The 23,008-nt window shown below is 37.3% G+C and overlaps 2 protein-coding genes across 2 annotated transcripts; one reads left to right on the top strand and one right to left on the bottom strand.

Moving 5' to 3' along the window:
* Positions 1-3,416: 3,416 nt before the first annotated feature.
* Positions 3,417-8,598, bottom strand: LOC131319501 (acyl-coenzyme A thioesterase 2, chloroplastic-like). Its single transcript, XM_058349769.1, has 5 exons — positions 7,652-8,598; positions 6,519-6,696; positions 4,724-5,193; positions 3,998-4,126; positions 3,417-3,832 (listed from the first exon to the last, which is right to left on the bottom strand). Exons 1-5 carry the CDS (start codon positions 8,018-8,020, stop codon positions 3,665-3,667), a joined length of 1,314 nt encoding a protein of 437 aa, XP_058205752.1. The 5' UTR covers positions 8,021-8,598; the 3' UTR covers positions 3,417-3,664.
* Positions 8,599-19,172: 10,574 nt separating this feature from the next.
* LOC131319509 (UDP-glycosyltransferase 74G1-like) lies at positions 19,173-22,556 on the top strand. Its single transcript, XM_058349782.1, has 2 exons — positions 19,173-19,943; positions 21,639-22,556. Exons 1-2 carry the CDS (start codon positions 19,287-19,289, stop codon positions 22,368-22,370), a joined length of 1,389 nt encoding a protein of 462 aa, XP_058205765.1. The 5' UTR covers positions 19,173-19,286; the 3' UTR covers positions 22,371-22,556.
* Positions 22,557-23,008: the final 452 nt, after the last annotated feature.

Below are 23,008 nucleotides of genomic sequence, written 5' to 3' on the forward strand. Positions count from 1 at the left end.
AAGGATGTCTATTTCAATATTGAAATGATAGTACATATAACGTTTTCTAATATGCTACTGTACTAAACAAACCTATGGGACGGCAAGACCCAGAGTTATAATTTTGAGTGTACTGAGACAAAAAGATAAATAAAAAATTCAATAAAAAAGTGTTTTTTTTTTCCAATATTATATATATACATCAGTGGGGGATTAGCGGGAGAGTTAGTTAATTAATCGCTTCCACCATCGTCCATGCATTTGTAGGACGAGATAATAATGTTCACAAAGTTAAGCTATAATTTGATTATCAATATCCATGCATTTGTGGAGATCAATATTTATATACAGAAAACAAAACATTACCGTGAGATCTGATGTAAGATTTATTGGAACATGATTCATATTTCTAGCAACAGTACTGTATCAAAGTAAGCTGGTGGACGGTTCTGGAATTGGCTCCATGGGATTAATCGAGGGAGGGCACCTGAGTTATAAAAATAATAATATTACATCAAAGACTTAAGTCCATAAATAGATAAGATTGGCCGCTTTGTTTTTTTGCCAACATTGTATGCATCGGGGAGTTTGAGGGCAATCAATAGGTTAACTACCAAAGCGGATTCGACGTTCTCTTCGTGGACTAGAGCCCTAGACCTCCTCTTTGGAAGCCAAATGGTACTACCAGATGGGTTAAGAACCACATCTAGACTGGCCACATTATGCATGCAGATCACTTAGTACATAAATGAATAACGGGACAGAAATCCAAATGTAAAACCAACAGGGGAAAGTCTTCAATACACACCCCTATAAGGTGTGTACCATATGCACCTATTGTGTGGTTCATATTGTGCCACCTCATAAAAAATTACTTGTAGGACCGGTCATTCATAACATTTTATTTCATATCGTAACTTTTATTTTAAAAATTCGTAACTTTTCATCAATATGATTCGTAACTTTTTAGCAATAGATTCGTAACATTTTTGGAATCATAACATTTTAGTATGTTTTAATGAGGGTGCATATGATACACGCCCAAAAAGGAGTGTGTATTGTAGCACTTCCCAACCAACAGAAACATTATCAAAAAGACAAAACAAATTAGCCAAATTTCCTATGGTTTTATGAAACGGTTAAATACCATCGGGTTTTGAGTACCGTTGAGAGATAGAAGATTTTGAAACCATCATTTTAGTTTTTAATCAATACAAAGAGTTAAGCAAGTTGATTAATTAAGACTAATAGGAAAGCTCGAGTTTGTCAAGATCCACATCAAGCTGACGAAATAGGATTTCTCAACAACATTCAAAAGGAATAGAGAATAATTAAGATTGTACTACTAGCTAGCTAGGAACTAATCTAGATATTTATTTTTAAATTGCATCAACCTATCAACCTAACGTACTTCAAAATAAATATTAGTATCTGAGATCAGCCACCTAATAATAGCTCGAAATGTGAAAGATTGATTGATCGAACATATGTAAAAAGACTATTGGGCGAGATAATAAAGACAAATAGGATGACTTAACTCACTACCACATAGCTCAAACCTGAATAAAACTTGTATGGTACTAAAGGTGACTAAAGAAAAGAGGGACAAATTCGCCGACCAAAGCTAATTAGCAATATTGAAAATAATCATAATATAAAAGTGCCTATTAATGCTTTCGGTTTTCTAGTATCTAACAGTGCTCTCTGATAGCAACTTTGTCACGACTCAAATCCGGGATTAAAATCTGTGCATGATCGGTAGTATATCTCACTACCAGACTTCCAAAAAACAATGCGGAAGAAATATCTTAAAAATATCAAAAATTCTAACAACAGAGACGATTTGCAGAGAACCACGCAGAGAAAAACGCGTTTGGCCCAGTTTCGCCCTTACGAATCCAAAAGTAATACTTACCGATATCCACTGGACCTGATTTTTTACAGGGCTCCATAAAATAATATTCAAAAATTTATGGATATTTTTCTAGATTTTTTCGGGACCCGAAATGGGGCTAAACGCGTTTGTCTCTGCGTAGTTCTCTGTAAATTGTCTCTACGAATAGCAGGACCATAAAAATATCCACCAAAGCTTCTATTAGCGAAATTGAATGACAAATGTCAAATAATCCAAAACACAATTTGTACATCCCACGGATGCCCATGTGAGTAAAATGACAAACAAAAAGTCTTCCCACATAGATTTTGTGCACATCGATTGTATACAGATCACAGTGTGGGACTCACTTCAAAATTTACATGTACGATCTGAGCCGTTCATTAAATTTAGAATTCGAAGGCACTCTCGAAAAATATCAGCTCAATCCGATACCAATAGGTGTTTGATCAAATTATTTAACTTTTTAGGATCCTGAGATCTAAATGAAAAGATAGATGATTGGATCGAGCAAATATTTTAGTGAGACCTATAGGAGTTGATTTTTAGTGGGAGCTCTCGAAAAAATATTTTAACTTTAATGAACGACTCAAATTATTGTTTGGGGACCTGAGACCGGAGACGGGTCACACCGTGATCTGTGCACAATTGTTGTGCACAAAATCTGTGTGGGTAGCATCTCCGAAAATACGCAAAGGATATTCGGCTCGAGACTGCAACACTAACTCCTCCTCAATCAAGATTGCCGGAAATGTTAAACCGCATCAGGTGAAAATTTTGAATACCATTTTTATACGTTTGCAAATAGCGCGAATGGATTGACCCCAAGGAGTCAATTTAAGAACTACGCTGCTCGTAGTAATGAACGATTTGTATGAATTGATCCCAAACGAGTTGTTAGTGCTGTGATGTTTTGAACTTGGATACAAGTCATTTTGGCTCATTGCATCATGTTTTTGGACAGACAATTGTTTCAATTGATTTGAGGTATCAGTAAAATGCATACAAAAACCACAGAGGCTTCATTGTCATTTCCTAAACATGGAGGAAGTATCCATCATCAAGGAAAACTTCAAGGGGTGTCGATGAAATTTGCCCTATGATTTCTATGGTTCGGCAAAAAGCTTAGGATGGAACAGATTTTTTTTCTATTTTCTATCTGCTTTTAGCCTCTCAATTGTCTTGAAAAAGTTGAGACCTTTAATTTATCATTGACATACATACTTGTATCATGAACATAAGATGATAACAATCTATTAAACCCAAAAATCAGTATCCACAAAAATATACAGTATATTTGAAAGGCTCTCTTCTGCTGATCTGCTCCAGTGAATTGAGAATCTGTAGAAATTTGGGATCCGGGGACGCTGCCAAGCGGGTGCAGGGTGTATCCGAACCGTCCATAAAGTGTTTTCAGCGGTCTGGATTAGAAAACAAATTCTTCCAGAGAAGAGTTAAACTCTTCCTTGGAAGAGTTTGTTTTAAATCTGGACTATTAATTGCTGAGATGGATGGTCTGGATGCGCTCGGTAGGTACCAATAATGATCAGAAGACAAGTTTGTTGTATTTTTATAACAATAATGATCCATGGAGAAAACAGGAAGATATGCATTATGGGAACACAGCAGTATCATAGATATCCAACTCTTTTTCTCTAGTATCAGATAATTAGCCCAATGATCTCAATGTCTCATTGGTCATTTTAGGCCAGGGGAACAACATCTAACCACAAAACCCCGTTTAACTTGCCTTCCTGCAGTCTAAGGTCCTGTTTGATCAAAAGGGTTTGCTTATTTCTTCATATTTTTGTCTACCTGCAACGACTCCAAATCCATGCGCTCTAGAATCCTTCGTGCTTCCTCCTCTGTTGCTGGAACCACCTTCCGAATCCTAAATCCGTTCTTCGTTGCCTTTGCCTCTGGGCGGACGGTGAAGGTGAAGTAGAATTTATTAGATACCTGCTCAAAAAGTGCATGCACAAAGACACAGGTTATAAAATAGGCAACATCCCATCACAATACGAACGTCACTTGTACATTATTTCGGTAACTAGACGATTCAATGAAAAGTTAAAATGAAATTGTGAAACGGTAGTTTATCCATTTGCTATTGCTGGAACATACCTCACTAGACCTGAGTTCAGGCCTTGTAACATGAGCAACGACCTCAACATTAATCAGAGGCCGGTCTGTAGTCTCGAATTCGGTGTACAAGATGCACGATTTGAAACGAAGGAAATCACCAACATCCACCTGTCTCACCAACAATATACGACTTTATATGAATGCAGCAGTTGCTCTTTAAATGTAGAGAACGACAGCTAATGCTCATCTAAATTGCGTAAGATTCATGGCACATTTAATGCTTTGATTGCAACACGACAGCCTTGTTCATGACAAGAAACACATATGACCAGCATTCTAATGAGAAGCCCTCTGTCATCCATTTGTCAAATATGCCTAACTTGTAAACTCCTCTCACCCCTCTTCCCTACTAGCAGCCAATGTTGGTAAATACCGAAGGATAGGAGGTGGTAACGTCCAGTCGTCGTTTCAAACTTTTACAATTAGCTCGTGAGTCATGACAAAGGAAGGTGGCGATGCCAAAGAAATGGTTATGACATGCAATTTGCTTTTGGAATTACAAAATTGCGATAATGGCAAACTAAATCCATAGATTAATTACATCTCTTATGACAATTTGCTTGTGACATGGATATACTTTTTAAAATAGCTTTTGACAACTTCTGAAATTCTTGTCATTTTGAAAAACTGCACCATTTACCTTTTAGAAACTGCATAAAAAATCAAGGGAGTAGTTAAAAACAAAGGTTGAGAATTCATACTCACAGGTCTTAAGAAATCAACATGATCAACTTCTAGAAAGCATGGCATCATGCCAGCAAAAGCATAAGCCGTTGAGAAAGCCAATTCAAAAGCTCGGTGCATCAAAAACCCTCCGAAGATGCGACCATGGATGTTTCTCTGTTGTGGCTGGCAAATCAAAGAGTGCTCAAGACGTGTATCCCTAAGAAGGATGGTGTCTCTATCTGCTAAGGCAGGCATGTCACAGAAAATGCGTCCCTCAGCCAATAAAGCCTCGAGTCTGTTTACCTCCCCATTCTCAATCTCCTTCCTGTAGTTACCTCTCTTCCCTTTCCTCAGCTCATGTCTTGCTTCAGCTTCTTCGCAAAGCAACTTCTCTCGTTCAGTTTCTGGAGCGAGTCGGTTCACTGGAGCAGCTTTCCCAGTCTTAGAGTCACGGGCAACGAATATGAAATTGGCCGTGAGAGCTACTGGTTCCGAAGCATCAGAGCACTCTGCAAAAAAATTAAGGGTAATATAGTACAGCAGTCTTCAATTTAACTCACAAGGTCAACAATAACTCTACAATTGAAGGAAATGTTTAAAGACATCGAATGCAAATAGAAATGATTGATAAAGGATTGTCCGCACGACATAGTTGCTTGAGGTAGTGTAGTATGTGTTAAAAAAAGAAGAAAAATTATGATCGACAAACGTGCAAGAGAATGCAATGAATACCATATATGTACTTAAGGAAAGCCGAAAGAGTTTCTAACCAAAATTAGCTCAAATATGAGTAAAATTTGGGAACTATCTTCCTGCTAACTTTAAAAATCCGACAGATGTGACATCTGTGGCCTTGACACGTGTCATCTTCAAATGCCATGACTCTAGCTGACGAAAATAAAGATGGCTGTCTCAAAGCACGCAAGAAAGGATCCATCTATGTGACCCCAATTGGCTGGAACACAAGGCTTGGTTTGGTTGTTTACCTAAACAAGTATTCCTACATAATCCGTATCTCTCAAAGATCATAATGTGTGAAATAACTGACAACATTCTGCAACTTCAGGTAGAGATCAAGATGGTTCATATGGATTGAAAATCAAGGTTAAGGTATTTAAAAACCAACAAAATGAGAACTGACAAGTTAAGAGAAGATTTGCATCCAGGGTTTTGGAAGTCTACATAAGCATACAAACCAAAATAAACGATGCCACGGGAAAACTATCCGAAGCGTCATACTAACACAACTGAACTGAAGGCAACCAAGAAACTGATCAGCAATAGTTTTGTCTCATGATGGACCACATGATCTTATTGTTACAACAAATCAATCCAACAAATTGCCGTAGTTATCTTCTGGCATGGTGAGTTCTTAAGAGATTGTCGATTCCGCGTTGTCCACATCTCTTAATGGATGTATATCATAAAACATAAGTTGGCAAGGGAGTCAAAAAGTAATGTGACATTTAATTTTCAAAGAAGTGCAACTTCAGCTATCTTTCTGAAAATGTCGTGACACATTTAAGTTTATGGTTTATCCTTTGTGTCCTGACTGTTGTGTGTGTGTGTGTGTGTATATGGGGGCACGATACAAATATATTCTTCATTTGGGTTAAGGATCATAAGACATAAACAAACCTGCCATTGAACTGAAAACTGTCAAGGCATTCTGGACTCTGTGCTGGTATCAACTTATAGCAGTTGATCAATATTAGACTATGCATTGAACCTATTCTTTATTTTAAGAAACCGTAAGGGATGTGGAAGCAGGTTAATATAAACCTTTGAAAGGCTGCTAAATTTTTCCAAAGACAGTTAATTCTAGGTAATATACCATTTGTGGGCTGAGTCACTTCCAGTTGAATCTCAATTGAAGACCGCCCAACCCATATAACTGCACCAACCATTTTCAGATCAACATCAACGCTGATTGGCTTCTTCAGCACCATCTTGTCCACAGCAGCAGTGACCAGCAAGAGTGGCCTTGTCATGCTATCTTCATCCGAACAGTGCTACTCCACAAACAAACAGGTAAGTTACCGAAAGGAAGGCAGAATGCAGGTAGCAGCAAATCTAATTCAAACAACTACGAACTAAGTTAAAGGTCAAATGATCATAAGAATCTCAGACAGTAGTTCACTTCACCCAAAAAAAATGGATGCTGCCAATCATTTCATGAAGTGAGTTCTTCAAGTATTCAAAACTGGAATATATCTCTCGATCATTGGTTCCAATTTGTAATTTCCATTTATGGCTTAAAAATTGTTTCACACAGTGTATTACGATTAACAGGTCAAAAAGGAAGCTTAGGCAATTGTTATTGCACATATATGACTATCAAGTATCAACAGACAGCCAATTGCTCAAAAACCCAAAACAAGACACATTGTCAATTTTAACCCAGAATACAGCACATAGTCTGTCATCTGATCACTCGCTAAGATGTCACACAATGTCAAAACAGGTTCCTTGCATTACCCATTTCTTCCAATCAAAATGCACACAATAGAAAAAGTAACATTGAGCCCAAATGCAAGGACTCTCCTTGACCTTGTAACTCAATTGAACTAAGTAGGGCTGCAAACGAACAAAGCTGTTCACGAGAACTCAAGCCTTGGCTCGTTACACGCTCAGCTCAGCTCGGCTCGGCTCCACTCAACTTTTTTATTGACGAGTCAAGCTCAAACTCAAGTTTGAAGCTCATTTAGTGAACAAGCTGAGTAGTCGCTTGGCTCGTTTAGTAACCAAACGAAGCTTGAACAGCTAGACACTAAATGAGTCAAGCTCGAGCTCGATTATTGGGGCTCGACTTGAGCTCTAGCTAGACTAGTTTTGAACGAGCCGAGCTTGAACATGTCGAAGTAAACCCACAAGCACAGGCAAACATCAAATATCCGTGCAGCAATCAATTGAGTTTCTAAAGGCAACCAAAAATTCCCAAAAACCCGAATAAATTGAGGACCATACCTTGACTGAGATGGTGCCAGCAAGGGCATCAAGATCTTCAAGCAATTTCCCAATTCTGACCTCATTCCACGGATCCCTATACTGCTCTCTCAACACATAATCAGTCGAGAAATTATACAGAATCGTAGTTCTGCTCTGCGACGGAGTCCTCGTCAGCAATTGACTCTGTGGAGGGGCATCCACATTTGGGTCGAGCAGTCTTTCGAAGATTCTAGACCTAGCTTCCCACAAAGCATTGGTCACGGGCGAATGGTACATCCCGGGCCACAGGCTCAGTGGCTTCCGGGCCGGATCCTCGGGCCGTGGGGAGTCCTCGAAAGGAGAAGTGAAAGTGGAAGCAACAGGAATGAAGGAGGAATTGGAATCCATGGAAATCTTGGGCAGTTCTCGAAATGGGTCTTGATGATTCAAAAGGGTTCTGCTCAATTTTCTTGGGCAGTTCTCGAAATGGGTCTTGATGATTCAAAAGGGTTCTGCTCAATTTTCTTGGGCAGTTCTCGAAATGGGTCTTGATGATTGAAAAGGGTTTCTCTCAATTTTCTTGGGCAGTTCTTGAAATGGGTTTTTCTCAAAATTTTCAGCCAAATAATGGGTCTTGATGATTGATTGGAGAACTGGGTTCGAGATGTTTTTGATGGATAGGAGGGAATTGGGTTTATATATAAGGTGGGGTTGAATTGGTGGAGGATGGGTGGAGAAGTAGAAGGCAGTTGTGTGGTTTTGAGGTGGGGAATTGTTTCGTTCTTGGTCCGAACGAAGAGCAAAACATATGATCAATTCAATGGCGGTCAATTGGGATTCTGTTGTTGGATTGGTGGGGTTTTCTTTCTTCCATAATTATGGGAAGCCACCGTTGACGGTGGAAGGTTGACAGAGACCCTTCTGCTCATCGTCCACGTGTGAAGCCACAAGAATAGAAAAAAATGCCTCAACTGTTCAACGAAAATCAAAACCGTAATTAAAAGTGGCGGATTTCTTTTTATCTAAACCACAATCAAAATTGCCGGTTACCGCTTCGGTTTAGCTCGGTTCTTCACCGAAACTGATGGTTAATATTTTCAACCATCCAACTTTAATCAACCAGACGAAAGGAGAAAGGGAAAAAGAAGAAGAACAATGGAAATAATAAGATCGGTTCGGATAAGCTTAACATTCTTACTTCAATTTTACTCTTTCAAACACACAATCAAATCCAACGGTAGATCTGAAAGCTTCAAAATTGATTCAAATTCGACAAGATGTACCGAATAGTAATTTTCTAATCCTTTGAGCATCTCTCTAACGGATGAGAGTCAAATCTCACGGGAAGGCACAACAATTAAAAAATGTGCCAATTATTGCTCCAATTTGGCACAAATAATTTTTTTTTAACCCTAACGAGCATCTATAATGGGACTGGGAGAGTCGAATCCTACGTGAAGTCCTGACAATAGGAAATTGCGCAGTGATTGTTGCTCCAGTCTTGCCTGCAAATACAAAATCAAATCTAACATGATAATAGCTCTCTAACCTTTTGAGCTTTCAAAATAGAAGTTTGTTCGTTAAAAATAGCCATTTGACACTACGGTGGTTGTAGAGGAAGGTTTGTTGATGCCAATTTGAAAGAGTCAAATTGCTGCTTCAAGCCTTTAAAAATTGGCATCTCAAGATTTGGCATTCATGATTTCTTGTTTTTGTTAAAATGATAATAGCTTCAGACCCAAAAGTTTACAAGAAAACGGAGTACCTAGAAGTAGCATCCGTACTTAATCAAAGTTACAAAGAATGGTAGCTCTCCCATGTACTATCCTCAATAATCACGTCCACCAACTAATGGAAATACCATTGTAAAAACTAAAAAAGAAAGGGGAAAAGAAATGCTACAAAATCACGAACCATCCAAATCTGTCATAGATAGAACCATTACGATCACAACCATAAACCATGAATCTCCGACAACCTCGACCCACTAACTAGAACCACAACCATGAAGGATGATAAACCAGTGATGAACCACCAACGACCAGGCGTTGGAGACGATGGAGGAGTGGCGGAGGAGAGGCGTTGGGAGGCTGATGGCTTTGGGAGAAGGACAATGGGAAGTGATGGAGAGAGAAGAAAACTCTAAGATCCGAGAACGAGAGAGGAAAATTGTCGGTTGAAGTAAAACCCTCTCCCTTCCGCCGCCACACAAGGCCGAAATCTAACAAAATTCAGCCAAACTATTTTTGTTTTGTAGGTTGTACTGGACTGGATGGCAAAGATTTGGCGCATCAGGACAATTGGGCCAACCATACCTTCTACGTACTCAGACAAGAGACTCCAAGGTGACAATATGGTCTATCCCTGTTCAAACCAAAAACTGTTCAAACCAAAAACTGATGACTCATGAAGTGCTATGAAATGGAGCGAATTGGCTAGAGTTGGCGAAGACCGCGGTTCGGATAGAAAACATCGACGAGTTTGGTAAGAGTTTGATTCGTTGTTGAAAACAATGGAAATTGATAGTTATTATATTGGTGGATTTTAATTGCCTTTCTTTATATATCTGGTGAAATACTTTGAATAACAGAAGTAGTCGAGGTGCGTACAATTAAGCTGGACCCGAACATCCGATTACCAAAAAAGAAATACTCCTAGTAATAGCGTATAGCGGCCTTCTAGATCTATTTATGTTGTAAATTGTAATATTCTAAGATTCTCAATGTTTCAAGTTTTCTTATTGTTTTCGAGTTGTTCTTGGAGGCTTTGAGAAGTGAAAAACTATTCAGCCTCTCATGCTATTGCATCGGATAAGGAAATAAAATTCGTTTTCGGAACTTCTTGAAATGGGTACCCGCACGCTTCAAACCATTCCTCTTCTTCCTAATCCACCCAAAACCAAAATATTTCTTCTTCCTAATCCACCCAAAACCAAAACATTATTTACCCCGCCAAACGAGTGGTAAGAATCTAAAGAGTCTTTTTTTTTAAAACGGATATCTAGTAAAGACTCTTTAAAGCACTTGCGAATTGGATATGGAGGGAGAAAAGAAATCGGGGGAGACCATTTTAAGGGCCCACGCAAATGATCTTAGCTGTTCAATTTGTTTAGATTTTTTTTTTTGAAGGTTCCCCTTTAAAAAATCAATTTTAGCCAAATATCAGTAAGTGTTTGATTCATACGTTCTTTATTTGGTCTCTAATTGTCTGGACCAAAAAAATAACCCACAGATCAAGCACTTACTGATATTCGACGAACTGATTTTTTATAGGGACCGTTCAAAAAATTATTCTAAACAAATTGAAAAGCTCGGAATATTTGTATGGGACCTCGAAATAGACCCCGCACAAGGTATTGTACGCAAAGTGTTGTATCCATAGCAATTTTGTTACGAAAGATTGTCATTATCCATCTATATTTTTCTTAGCCAAACAAACACGGGTTAACTTCACCTCTGCACAATCCTCTTCTACCATATGTATCCCCTGCAATTATTTAATGGAATATTTAAATATCCATTCTCTTTATCCATGCCATATAAGAATTCATCCCGCCCTTTTTTGATACTTATGATTTCATCCTTTTAGTGTGTGAATTACCTTTTTTACCCTTTTCACTATGATATACATATATTATGTTATATTGTTTTCCCAATTTAGTGGGATTGGATTGGATTGTTTTTCAAATTCAATGGGATTTGGTAAATTTCAATATGATTGATTACTTTTTTTCTATCATAGAATGTATTTGAGGAATCGATATTTTTAGGAATATAACATGATAAGTTGACCACATCTTTGCATTTTTTCTTCATTCTTCGAGTTGGCCAACGGAATATGGCTAAATTACCATAAAAATATATATAACATAACATCTTCAAACCGTTACATGGTTAAATTACCATGACATTACATGGTTAATTACTTATGATTACATCCTAAAATTCTCGGCCTATATAGACAAGAATTTTGGGATGTAAATTACTTATGATTTCATCCTCAAATTCTTGGGCTATATGGACAAGAATTTCGGGATGTGAATTACTTATGATTTCATCCTAAAATTCTTGGCCTATATGGACAAGAATTTTGGGATGTAAATTGCTTATGATTACATCCTAAAATTCTCGGCTTATATGGACAATAATTTCGGGATGTAAATTACTTATGATTTCATCCTAAAATTCTCGGCCTATATAGACAAGAATTTTGGGATGTAAATTACTTATGATTACATCCTAAAATTCTCGGCCTATATAGACAAGAATTTTAGGATGTAAATTACTTATGATTTCATCCTAAAATATACTTATGATTTCATTCTAAAATTCTAAGCCTATATAGACAAGAATTTTGAGATGTAAATTACTTATGACTACATCCTAAAATTCTTGGCCTATATAGACAAGGATTTTTGGGATGTAAAATACTTATGATTACATCCTAAAATTCTCGGCCTATATAGACAAGAATTTTAAGATGCAAATTACTTATGATTTCATCATAAAATTCTTGGCCTATAATTAACCATGAAATAGTTTCATGGTAAATAGTCCAAATAATTAACCATGAAATAATAAAAACGTATAGACATATTTCATGGTAAATGTTACAAATAATTTACCATAAAATCGAAAAGCTTGTATTACATATATGGTTTAAAATATATAAATATATACAATTAACAGTACTCAAAGGGCAATATTGGTATTAAAAGTATGAGAATGATGAAATCATAAGTTACTATAAAAGACAGGATGAATTCATAAGTGAAGAGGGCAATAAGGACGAATTTTTAAGTCTTTGTTTTGTAGTAGGTGGTGGAATCGATGGCAATGGTTCGGCCATAGTGCTACTAAACGAACCAAACAGCTTGAGTTTGGTTTGAGCTCGATTTTTAACTTGTTCAAATTCGTTTAAAAAAAATATAAGCCAAGCTCAATAATATTATTTTGTTTGTGTGTGAATTCAAGCTAAGCTTGAACATATGAGTGTTTGGCTCGATAGTCTCGTGAACAAAAAGATTATTCCATAAATCTATGTTATAAAATAGAGCAATTTTTTTTAGGATCTTGCTATAAAACGCCCATTGGGCTGTCACTTAAAGGGTAATAAAATAAGCTTTTTAATTGAGAGAAGGGCACGTGGACGTTTAATGAGAAAAGATAGTACTATAATTAAGACCTTTTCACCATTGACGTCAGATGATCTGTAAAACTGCTGTCCTTTGTTTTACAGCTTTTTAAACGGTACTGTGCTTCCCTTCATCCTTTTTTTTTATGACCGTATTACCCCCTCTTTTAACCTATTTTCACTGCTTTGCTCTCTTCTTTAAATCGTCCATAAGAGGCCCATGTGTTGAAAAGAAAAAAAAAAAATTTCTCCATTTCTGGTGTCTAATTCATCAATGATGTGTTTGAACTACATCACAAATTTTTTTTCCCACAAAATTGATTATTCATGTTTAATGATTGTTCAGATAAAAAAAATGTTTAATGATTTTTTATTAATTTATTTAACTTTTTTTTATCATTATTATGTATTTTGACTAGAGATCACAATAATATAGAAGTAATAATCTAAAACGTATAAATTCATATAAGATAAATAAAAAGAAAAATACCAATTGTCTTTTTTAAAATTTTCCCATTTTTTTTTAAGACATTTTAAAAATTTTGGTCATTTTTTACTTTTTCAATTCGCTTACACTTGATTGGCCGATGCTGCAGTGGTGGTGAGCTTTCTGCGCTCATCAGCCTAAAGGCGGAGGTATATGTGGGATGAGTTGGCTTTGGAAAAAAAATTTATTTTACACTAAAGGTAGTCAATTAGTTACTTATCATTAACTGAATAGCTTGAAATCTCACTAAAATAATGAAAAAAAAAGTAGCAACAAAAGAAACAAATAGCTTGGATCATAAAAATAATATTTTAGCGACTTTCATTTAAAGATCACAAGATAGTTGAATCAAGTTTAAAATTATTCGAACAAAAAATTAAAGCCCAATCTGGTTTTACGATTAACTTTTCTCTTCGTTTGCACTACCAACAATTTGTAACACATACTAGTAGTGAACCCAAAGAAGTTAGCCAAGTCAGTATGAGCATAGGAGTTCCTTAGAGTATCCATAATGGCATAACCAAAAGTGATAGATTTTTATAAAGTTAATAATATTGGTGCAAAATAACTTAACAATCTTCTTAAAAATAATCAAATTCTGGATTTTGAATGACCAAAACTTGCAATCTTTTGCCAATAACCAAATTTAATGAACCCCTCATTCTCAATCAAATAAACTCATCATTACAAAAAAAGTTCTCTCTTTTCCCTTTTCCCCTCTCTTTTTAATTTTCAACAATGTTTTCAAAAAAATATTTTACTGAAAAACTATTTAAAAAAAACAATTTTCTGTTTTCCCCCCAAAATTGTTTTTTAATTGTTTTTAAAAAACATTTTTATACAAAACAATATTTTTGTATAATAATAATTTTTTCAAACCCTTTTCTTATATAAAAACTATTTTTTCAAAAACCGTAGTAACACAAAAGCTATTTTTTTTCAAAAATAAAAAAATTCAAAAACTATTTTCTATTTCTAATAAATAGTTTTTATTAGTCTCAAAACTTCCTATGTTCACAATTTTTAGTTTTTTTTTGTAATTTAAAAAGGTGACATAGTAAGTTTTTGTTATTCAATTTTGATTATGCCATTATGGACCTCTACATTTTTAACCTTAGTAATCTCTTAAATGAATAATCAAAAGCTGATGTGGCAACTTTTAATTATTCATTTTTTATTATAGCATTGTGGATACCCAAAGTCTCAGATTTTGATTTTCCTTTCTATTAATTTTTGGAGCCACCTCATCCTTAGATACAAGCGTGTGAAATGATTGTGAAAGGAACTATAGAGATTAGTTTGAAGTGCGCGCAAATTGGCCCTGCACACCCTGCATTCCAAAAAGAAAAAAATACTAGTGAACTCCAATCGAATTGTGTCCCCACTTAGTTAAATCCTAGCTTCACCCCTACATTCACCCCTCAGTCCGTCCTTAGTAGTGGGTTGGTAATGCCTGGTGGTGAAAGGCAATGGTTTCGGTAATTATGGCTACAACTTTGCTAGTGTCACACCTATTTACATACCCAAATACCAATAAGTATTGCGTAACGCATACACTAGTATCTCTAATATGTGCAGGACTCAGTACTCATGTGAGTGTAGATGTGTGTTTGATGTGTGTTTGTTAGGCTAATTTTACCAACCAGTGGCGGTCATGTCCTACGAATGTTGCTTCGGAAAGAAATAGGAAGGCAGATTGGGAGAAAGTGATACGGGTTAATTTTGTCATTTGGCTTGAGAAACTTTAATTCTGCAGTACAGCTGGAGTTTGAGTTGGAACTTACAGTTAAGAAACGTCAAGTTGATGCGCGTGAAGAACACCCATCACCGACCAGTCCGCCCACAGGGCTGACTCTAGCATTTGCCATTTTTTTATACAAATGAGAACGACATTTATATCAATCAAATTACTCTTCATTAAAATAGTAGCCATGTGATTAGAAAATGAACAAAAAAAAAAAACCTAATTATTATTTCAAAAGTGCTACACACATAACGGTTGTGTAAAATACAACACACAACTAATCTCTAGCCGTCCATTGCTGTAATAAATGGTCAGAATTCGTTCAAACTCTTCCCCATAAAAGTTCAACTTTTTCTTGGAAGGATTTTTTTAAAATCTAAACCGTCCAAATACATCTGGACGGTCAGAATTATGCACACAACCAACACAACGGTTGCATCTAGCATGTGATTAGAAAAGAAACAAAAATGGAAAACCTAATTATTCTTTCCCAAGTTTCCTTACCAAATCTCTCTCTCCTTTTTTTCCATAACATTTGTTTTCCTTCTCTCCAACTTGATAAAGATAGAGACAGAGAGGGAAGACAAATATTACAAAAAAAAAAGGAAAGAGAGATTTAGTAAGGAAAGCAATAATTAAGTTTTCTTTTTTGTTTCTTTTCTAATCACATGGTTACTATTTTAACGAATAATAATTCGACGGCGATAAATGTTACTCTCATTTGTATGCGTATCAATAGAGCAATTTTTGTTAAAATAGTAGCCATGTGATTAGAAAAAAATTAAAAAAATAAAACCTAATTATTGCTTGCCTTACCAAATCTCTTTATCCTTTTTTTTTTCTGGAGTATAATATTTGCTTTCCCTCTCTATCACTATCTGTTGGGTTACTCTTAGTTAAAATAGTAGTCATGTGATTAGAGAATAAACAAAAAAGGAAAACCTAATTATTGCTTTCCTTACCAAATTTCTCTCTCCTTTTTTTGTAACATTTTTCTTCCTCTTTCTATTTCTCTCAAACTTAATAAAGATAGAGAAAGAGAGGGAGAGCAAATATTACGGAAAAAAAGAGAGAAATAGAGAGCGATTTAGTAAGGAAAGCAATAATTATATTTTTTTTTGTTTCTTTTTCTAATCACATGGCTATTATTTTAACAAAAAAAAATTCGATGGCGATAAATGTTGCTCCCATTGGTATGTCTAGACATTTTTAAAGAAAATCACTCTGTTTTATAATACATATTTAAGATAATGTTTTAATGCATGCGGATATTAAAAAAATGAGATTATTATTAGGAGTGCCTTTAGGCACAAGAAATCCGCTCGTATTACAAATATAGGGGTAAATTTAATAAATGTCCCAAACTATGAGATCTGTATTGGCCTTTCATATGAATATTTTTATTTTTACCAGTCTTACAGTACCATTGCATTCAAATAGGAAATATCCTTTGTGAGATATGAAAATTTAAGGGTTTGAGAGTTTTTAATTTAATGAATGTAGCTAGTAATAGAATTTTATGTTTATAAGTTTTTTTTAATCAAGATTAATGATGCTAGTTCTTCTTTATGACTTTAAATTAGCCTCTTTCATTTGGAACTCAATGAGTCGAGCTTGAAATCTCAAAATTTTACAAGTTTAAGCTCATGCTCGAAAGCTCGAGATTGGCTTGCATATTCCACAAGCCAAGCCAAGCTTATCACGAACACAAAATTTCAAGCTCGGCTCGAGCTTGAATAATTAATCTCAAAAAATTTTAAACTCAAGCCAAGTTTGAATATATAATAAAGAGTTAAGCCAAGCTTGAGCTAGCAATATTGTGCTTGACTTATTTGACTCGATTAGCACCCCTATTCGGCCATCAAGGGGAATATGGTCTGTCCATGTACAAACCAAAAACTGCTGATTGCATGAAGTTGCTAGACCAACACCCATATGGGTCAATGGTGTACGTGTTCTTTGGGAATTTCACCGAGGTTTTTTTTTTTTTTTTCTGTCACTTGATAGATGTCTAGCCTGTTTATGAGAGGATGGAAAAGAGATACCGCTAAGTGACATACATGTGGAGCAAGCCCAAAGGGTATCAACCTGCGAAAATCGAACTTTCACCTTCCATGAGGAAGAGGTGATGAAAGTGTCATTGGATTACAAGTCCGTTAGTGGAATTTGACGGAGTTAGGATTTAGTAAATATGGAAAACTACAATTGCTACTTCTTGTGGGTGGTTAGGGCAACAGAAGAGGCAAAATTTCCGAAGAAGTTCATGGAAAAATGATATTATTGTTAATCAGGTGGATTTATCTTCCATGGTTTCATGCATCTATATAATATGGAGCAGCGTTTTTTGAATTCCTTATATTTTGGACTCTTGGATTAGTACACATTTTTTCTACGGCTAGTAGGGCTAGAAATATTGAGTATTTGGAAAGAAGGAAAACATCTCTCTAATTCCAAAACCGACGGCTCTTCCTCCCATGAACGTTAAATCCTGAGTTTTGGTGAAATCCCTCTCCTCTCATTTCATAGTATTTTTTTTTCTTCCCATAGGACTTTATAGATTATTGCCTATGAAGCACGGATACTCCGAAACTAGTCACGTACGAGTATCGGATACGCGAGGGATACGGATACGCGCCCGATACGCCCCGATACGTATCAGATACGGCAAATAAGTATCGTGCATTTAAATTAAATATTTTTTATTTCGGATACGCGAGGGATACGTGGGGGATACGACAGGATACGTCTAGGATACGACAGGGGTTAAAATGAATTTTTTTAAAGAATCAAGTACAAATTAAAAGGGAAAAATTGTAATAATAGCATCACTAAAAATATAAAACTTAGGAAATTATGCACATCAATAGATCATTCCATGAACCGGTCGATATTTTCCTACCTTAGATCGCTTGAACCTTTGATCACAAGGTTCTCTCTCTGTTTTACTGGTGTGAGTTTCTATTGTTTACATTATATAATAAATTATATCTAATACATACACTGGTACATAGATATATGTGTATATATATGAAGTATATTATATGCATACCGATAAGTCTATTGCCTACTAACCTGTATTTTTTTTCCTTTTTTACAAAATTCTAATCTTTTGAATGATAAGTTCCTACTCTTTTGAAGTTGACATGTACTTCATGCTTAGCAATTCAACTACTCTTTTATTTCTCATGACTTCACTTTTATGCCTAGGGAGACTAATAATTATAAAAATGTATAATTTATACAGCCGTATCCCCGAAATATCCGTATCTTATTTTTTTAAGTTTTGACGTATCGCCGTATCCGTATCGTGTCATATCTGTATCACGTATCCGTATCTGTGCTTCATAGATTATTGCAGAAGAAACACTCAAATTTGTTCACCAATGTTTGATTTCAATATTGATTTCTGTCTTTCACTAGCTAGGTTGATCAGTAGACAGTAGGGGTTAGATGAGAGAGAAAAGGTACGATTGATTTGGTGGTGTGTGGATGTTGAAATTTTGGTTTTCATGTTGGGTATCAAAACAATATATGTGCTGATTTTTCATGGGCGCGCTCGGGTTTTTATTTTTATAAATTTTTTGAATGGCTCGGATAATTTGTATGGAGCCCGGAGTGGGCCCCACGTGGCCGTCGGTGGCTCTCTTCGGTTTCTCTAGAGTTCTTGCTCACAAATACATCATCTTTAATTCAAAAAATAAGTACTACTCCCTCCGTCTGGATTAATTAATAGTCTTTTTTGAGAGTTCGTATCATTTTTCAATCGATTATATTTTGTAATTTATAAAATTTTATGTGATTTTGAAAACATTGTTTATAGAACTAATTCAGATCTATCAAACAAGATTCATGTTGGATATAAAATTTATTACCAATTTAAAAATATAACTCATTTTTTATCCGATTAAAATAGAACGAGGGACTATTAAATCTGGACGGAATGAATACTTATTTTTTCTTAGGAAGACGGGGCTTACCCAAATGCAATTTTTTAATTCATAACAAAACCCACAAAAAAAAAAAGGAAAAAAATAATCGACAAAACCATCCCCATCAAGACGGATTCAAAGCGGGATGGGTCGGATTCAATTGTCATCGCTTACGTGCACGGATGACGACAAATCTCATGACCACATGCCTCGTTGGCTTTGCGCCAAAATTTGTTAATATACGTATGTCCAACTCCTCTCTCTTTTGCGGATCAAAAAAAACAAAACTCCTCTCTCTATCTTCAGCTGAGCTTCTTCAACCAAAAAAACCATAAATAGTACTAGTCACTGAGCTCTGCAAACAGAAAACCAGAAAAGAAAATGGCAGAAAATGGAAACAAACCATACAAAGCCCATGTCCTAGTCCTCCCATTCCCAGCCCAAGGCCACATAAACCCCATGCTCCAGTTCTGCAAGCGCCTGGCTTCCAAAGGCCTCAAGACCACCTTTGTCAACACCCTCTTCATCTCCTCCAACACTCAACCCTCCGCCTCCTCCCTCATCTCCACCGCCATCATCTCCGACGGCTACGACGAGTGCGGCTTTGCCGGAGTGGGTGACACCGGATCCTACCTGGCCAGGTTCCGCTCCGTCGGATCCGAGACCCTCTCGGATCTGATCAAGAAGCTGGACGGGCAGGACCCGCGGGTGGACGGGCTGATTTACGACCCGTTCCTCCCGTGGGCCCTGGACGTGGCCAGGGAGTTTGGGCTTGTCGGGGCCGCGTTTTGTACGCAGTCTTGTACCGTGAGCAATGTTTATTACCACGTGCGTAAGGGGATTCTTAAGCTCCCGTTTGAGGAAGGGAAGGCTATTTTGGTCCCGGGGTTGCCGCCGCTCGAGCGGTCGGAGGCGCCGTCGTTTGTTGGTGACTACGGGTCGTACCCGGCGCTTTGTGATATGCTTGTGAATCAGTTTTCGAACATTGATAAGGCGGATTGGGTGCTTTTTAATACTTTCTACGATCTAGAGGAAGAGGTACTTTTATGTCACTATGTAGCTAGTATAATGAACCATCAAAACAACTTAGCAAAAAATCAAAAGAAATAGGCTCTGTAATCTCTATTCACCGCCTGGATTTAAATATCGGCCTCTACGTTCAGTTTTTCGGTTATCCGATACTATTACTGTGGGTTTCTGGTTTGATTTGTAGGGCTAGGGCGGTCCCCTGGTTAGCTCTGGGTGCTCCGTTCGCCTTCCTCCGAGCGACCTGCAAGAAGTCGTCAGGGCGTCCAGCGCAACGACCCTCCAACGATCGTCTAGAAAGAATAAGGAGAGAGTACTGTTCACTAGAAGCGGGGTGCCTTGCTAGGGTTTAGTCTCCTCCTTTATATAGGACCTCCTGACTTGCTCACCAAGCAAGCACGTGCTCGGCACGTTCGGTAACCGTCGAATAAGACGGTTACCAAGCACGAGCTGGCTCTAATGATTATGCTCGCCATGTGATGTAACTTCCTCGGCCTATGTCATGTCATGACGTACGTGACCAGACGGTTAAGTGCACATAGACGTGATTAATGGTGTTTGAGCGATCAAGCTGATCAGAGCGATCTGTCTGCACCAGGAGGATCTTGTCTGCTTGTCGAGACCGAGCAGACTTGACCGAGCCATACGGCCCAGTTATGGTTTGAGCCAATTATTTGGGCCACTACAGTTACACCCCGTTATATTGTTGCTACCAAAAAATCACACCTCTAATTCTATTGGCCGATTCCCTCTATGTATCGCTTCGTAGCCAATTTCTTGCCCGCTTCATGGCTGCGGTAGCCACTATGTGACCGGTACAACTAGCTTTAGGTGCTCTGACGCCAAAAAATTATTTTAAAAAATTCGCGATCCCTAAATCCAATTCAGAAATGCTATGGACAAAGAAAATTTATCCCGAAACTATTCCGAAAAAATCAACTAAAGGTTGAGATTCACTTTGATGTGTGTGATACAATCATCAAAGTGATTCTCAACCATTAATTGCTGTTTTCGAGATATTTTCGAAATAATTTTTTTTTGTACCTAGCATTTTCCAACCCAATTTCCGCTATGCATCAGTCGATACTCCCTTGACCGGTACATCAGTCGATACTCCCTTTAATTACCGCTACACTGCTACGACGCGGTCAGCTATTTGCTTTTTAAAATCTTGGTTCACTTACTTTTGTGCTATTATTAGAAAATAACGTTAGCGGTTGTACATAGGAGTATAGGACCGCCGTTCCAGACACATCTACATCTACAGCTGTCGCATTAGACCATTATTCAATTCAAAATATTATTTTCAGGTTTTAGAAACGATGTGCTGTAATATTAATATAATGTTCTTAACAAGTTGTTTCAGCATGGCTAAGAATCTTTTGTACGGAGTATAAACTTTTATCGGTTTGGTTATTGTCAGCCCATTGAGTTGACGATAATTACACTAGAAAACAAGAAAAATACGTAATTCTGTGTACTTTTTGTATCTTTTAATACACATGCACACATTTATTATTGTCAGCCTATTGGGCTGATTTTAAATTTTTTTAACTTTTATACACTTGATATAACATGTAACCCAATATCGTGGCTCCTAATCTCAAAAATGTCATTTTAGTTTTTCTTTAATTTAAAAATAAGAGTCATAAATCATTTTAATCTTAACTTAATGGAATCTCAATCAAAATATTTATGGTATCTTAGGTGGTGGATTGGATGGCAAAACAATGGAGAATGATCAGGACAATAGGCCCAACGATTCCATCAATGTACCTGGACAAGCAACTCCCAGATGACAGAGAATATGGACTCAGCCTCTTCAAGCCAAAATCCACCGAGTGCATGAACTGGCTCAACACAAAGCCAGCCAACTCTGTCATCTACATCTCCTTCGGAAGCATGGCAGAACTCGAAACAGAACAATTCGAAGAAATAGCATGGGGCCTAGAAGTAACCGACTACTCCTTCCTGTGGGTGGTCAGGGACTCCGAGCGATCTAAGCTCCCCGAGAAGCTCGTGGATTTGGCGCGCGGGGAGAAAGGCTTGCTGGTGACGTGGAGCCCGCAGCTCGAGGTCCTGGCCCACGAGTCGGTCGGGTGCTTTGTGACTCACTGCGGGTTCAACTCCGTCCTCGAGACGTTGAGTTTGGGCGTGCCGGTGGTGGCGGTGCCCCAGTGGACCGACCAGCGGACGAATGCGAAGTATGTGGAGGAGGTGTGGGGGGTGGGGGTTAGGGCTGGGAAGGATGAGAGGGGGATTGTGAGGAGAGAGGTGTTGGGGGAATGCATAAGGGAGGTGATGGAAGGAGAGAGTGCGGAAGCGATTAAGAGGAATGCGGTCAAGTGGAAGAAGTTGGCTAGAGAGGCGGTTGGCGCGGGCGGGAGTTCGGACAAGAATATCGATGAATTTGTTGCCGAATTGATGAGTAAATCCTAGATGTTTTGTGGAGTAGTAAATTACTGTTCTCAAATTCCAAGGAAGCACGATTCTTAGAAATCTCTTTTGTGTATTAGGATTCGTATGTATTGGTGGTTTTTAGTACTTCAATAAAATGTAATGTTTGAAGAACTTAGTATGTATTGGTGGTTTTTAGTACTTCAATAAAATGTAATCTTTGAAGAACTTAATAATCGTCATCCTAAGAGGATATAATGTTATTTTTAGCAATATCTTATTCTAAATGACACAAACAAATGTATTCAACGATGATTATTATATACGACCTTAGTTTTTGTCTCGACGTAAAATAATGTTGGCTGACGAATAGAATTTGATGTTCAAAAACCCAACGTGAAAATCTTGCGTCCGTTGCGTCCCTTACGCGAAACGCGTCTGGTTTATATTTTGAAACAGAAAGTCTACAGTTACCGATCGGGAAATCCCGATCGGAATCCTGACGCCCCGCCGGGCACTCTCCGGCCACTGGATGGCCGATCCGATCCGTCCAATAATTCTAAAAAAAAAAACGAGTGGGCTTTTAAAAGAATAAATGGCATCCGACTTGTGTAAGTGGCCGATCCAAGCACTCCTTTTTTGGCCGATCCAAACACTCCGTTTTTGGCCGATCCAAACAC

The sequence above is a fragment of the Rhododendron vialii genome, chromosome 1a (genome assembly GCF_030253575.1).
Source record: "Rhododendron vialii isolate Sample 1 chromosome 1a, ASM3025357v1".
NCBI lineage: Eukaryota > Viridiplantae > Streptophyta > Magnoliopsida > Ericales > Ericaceae > Rhododendron > Rhododendron vialii.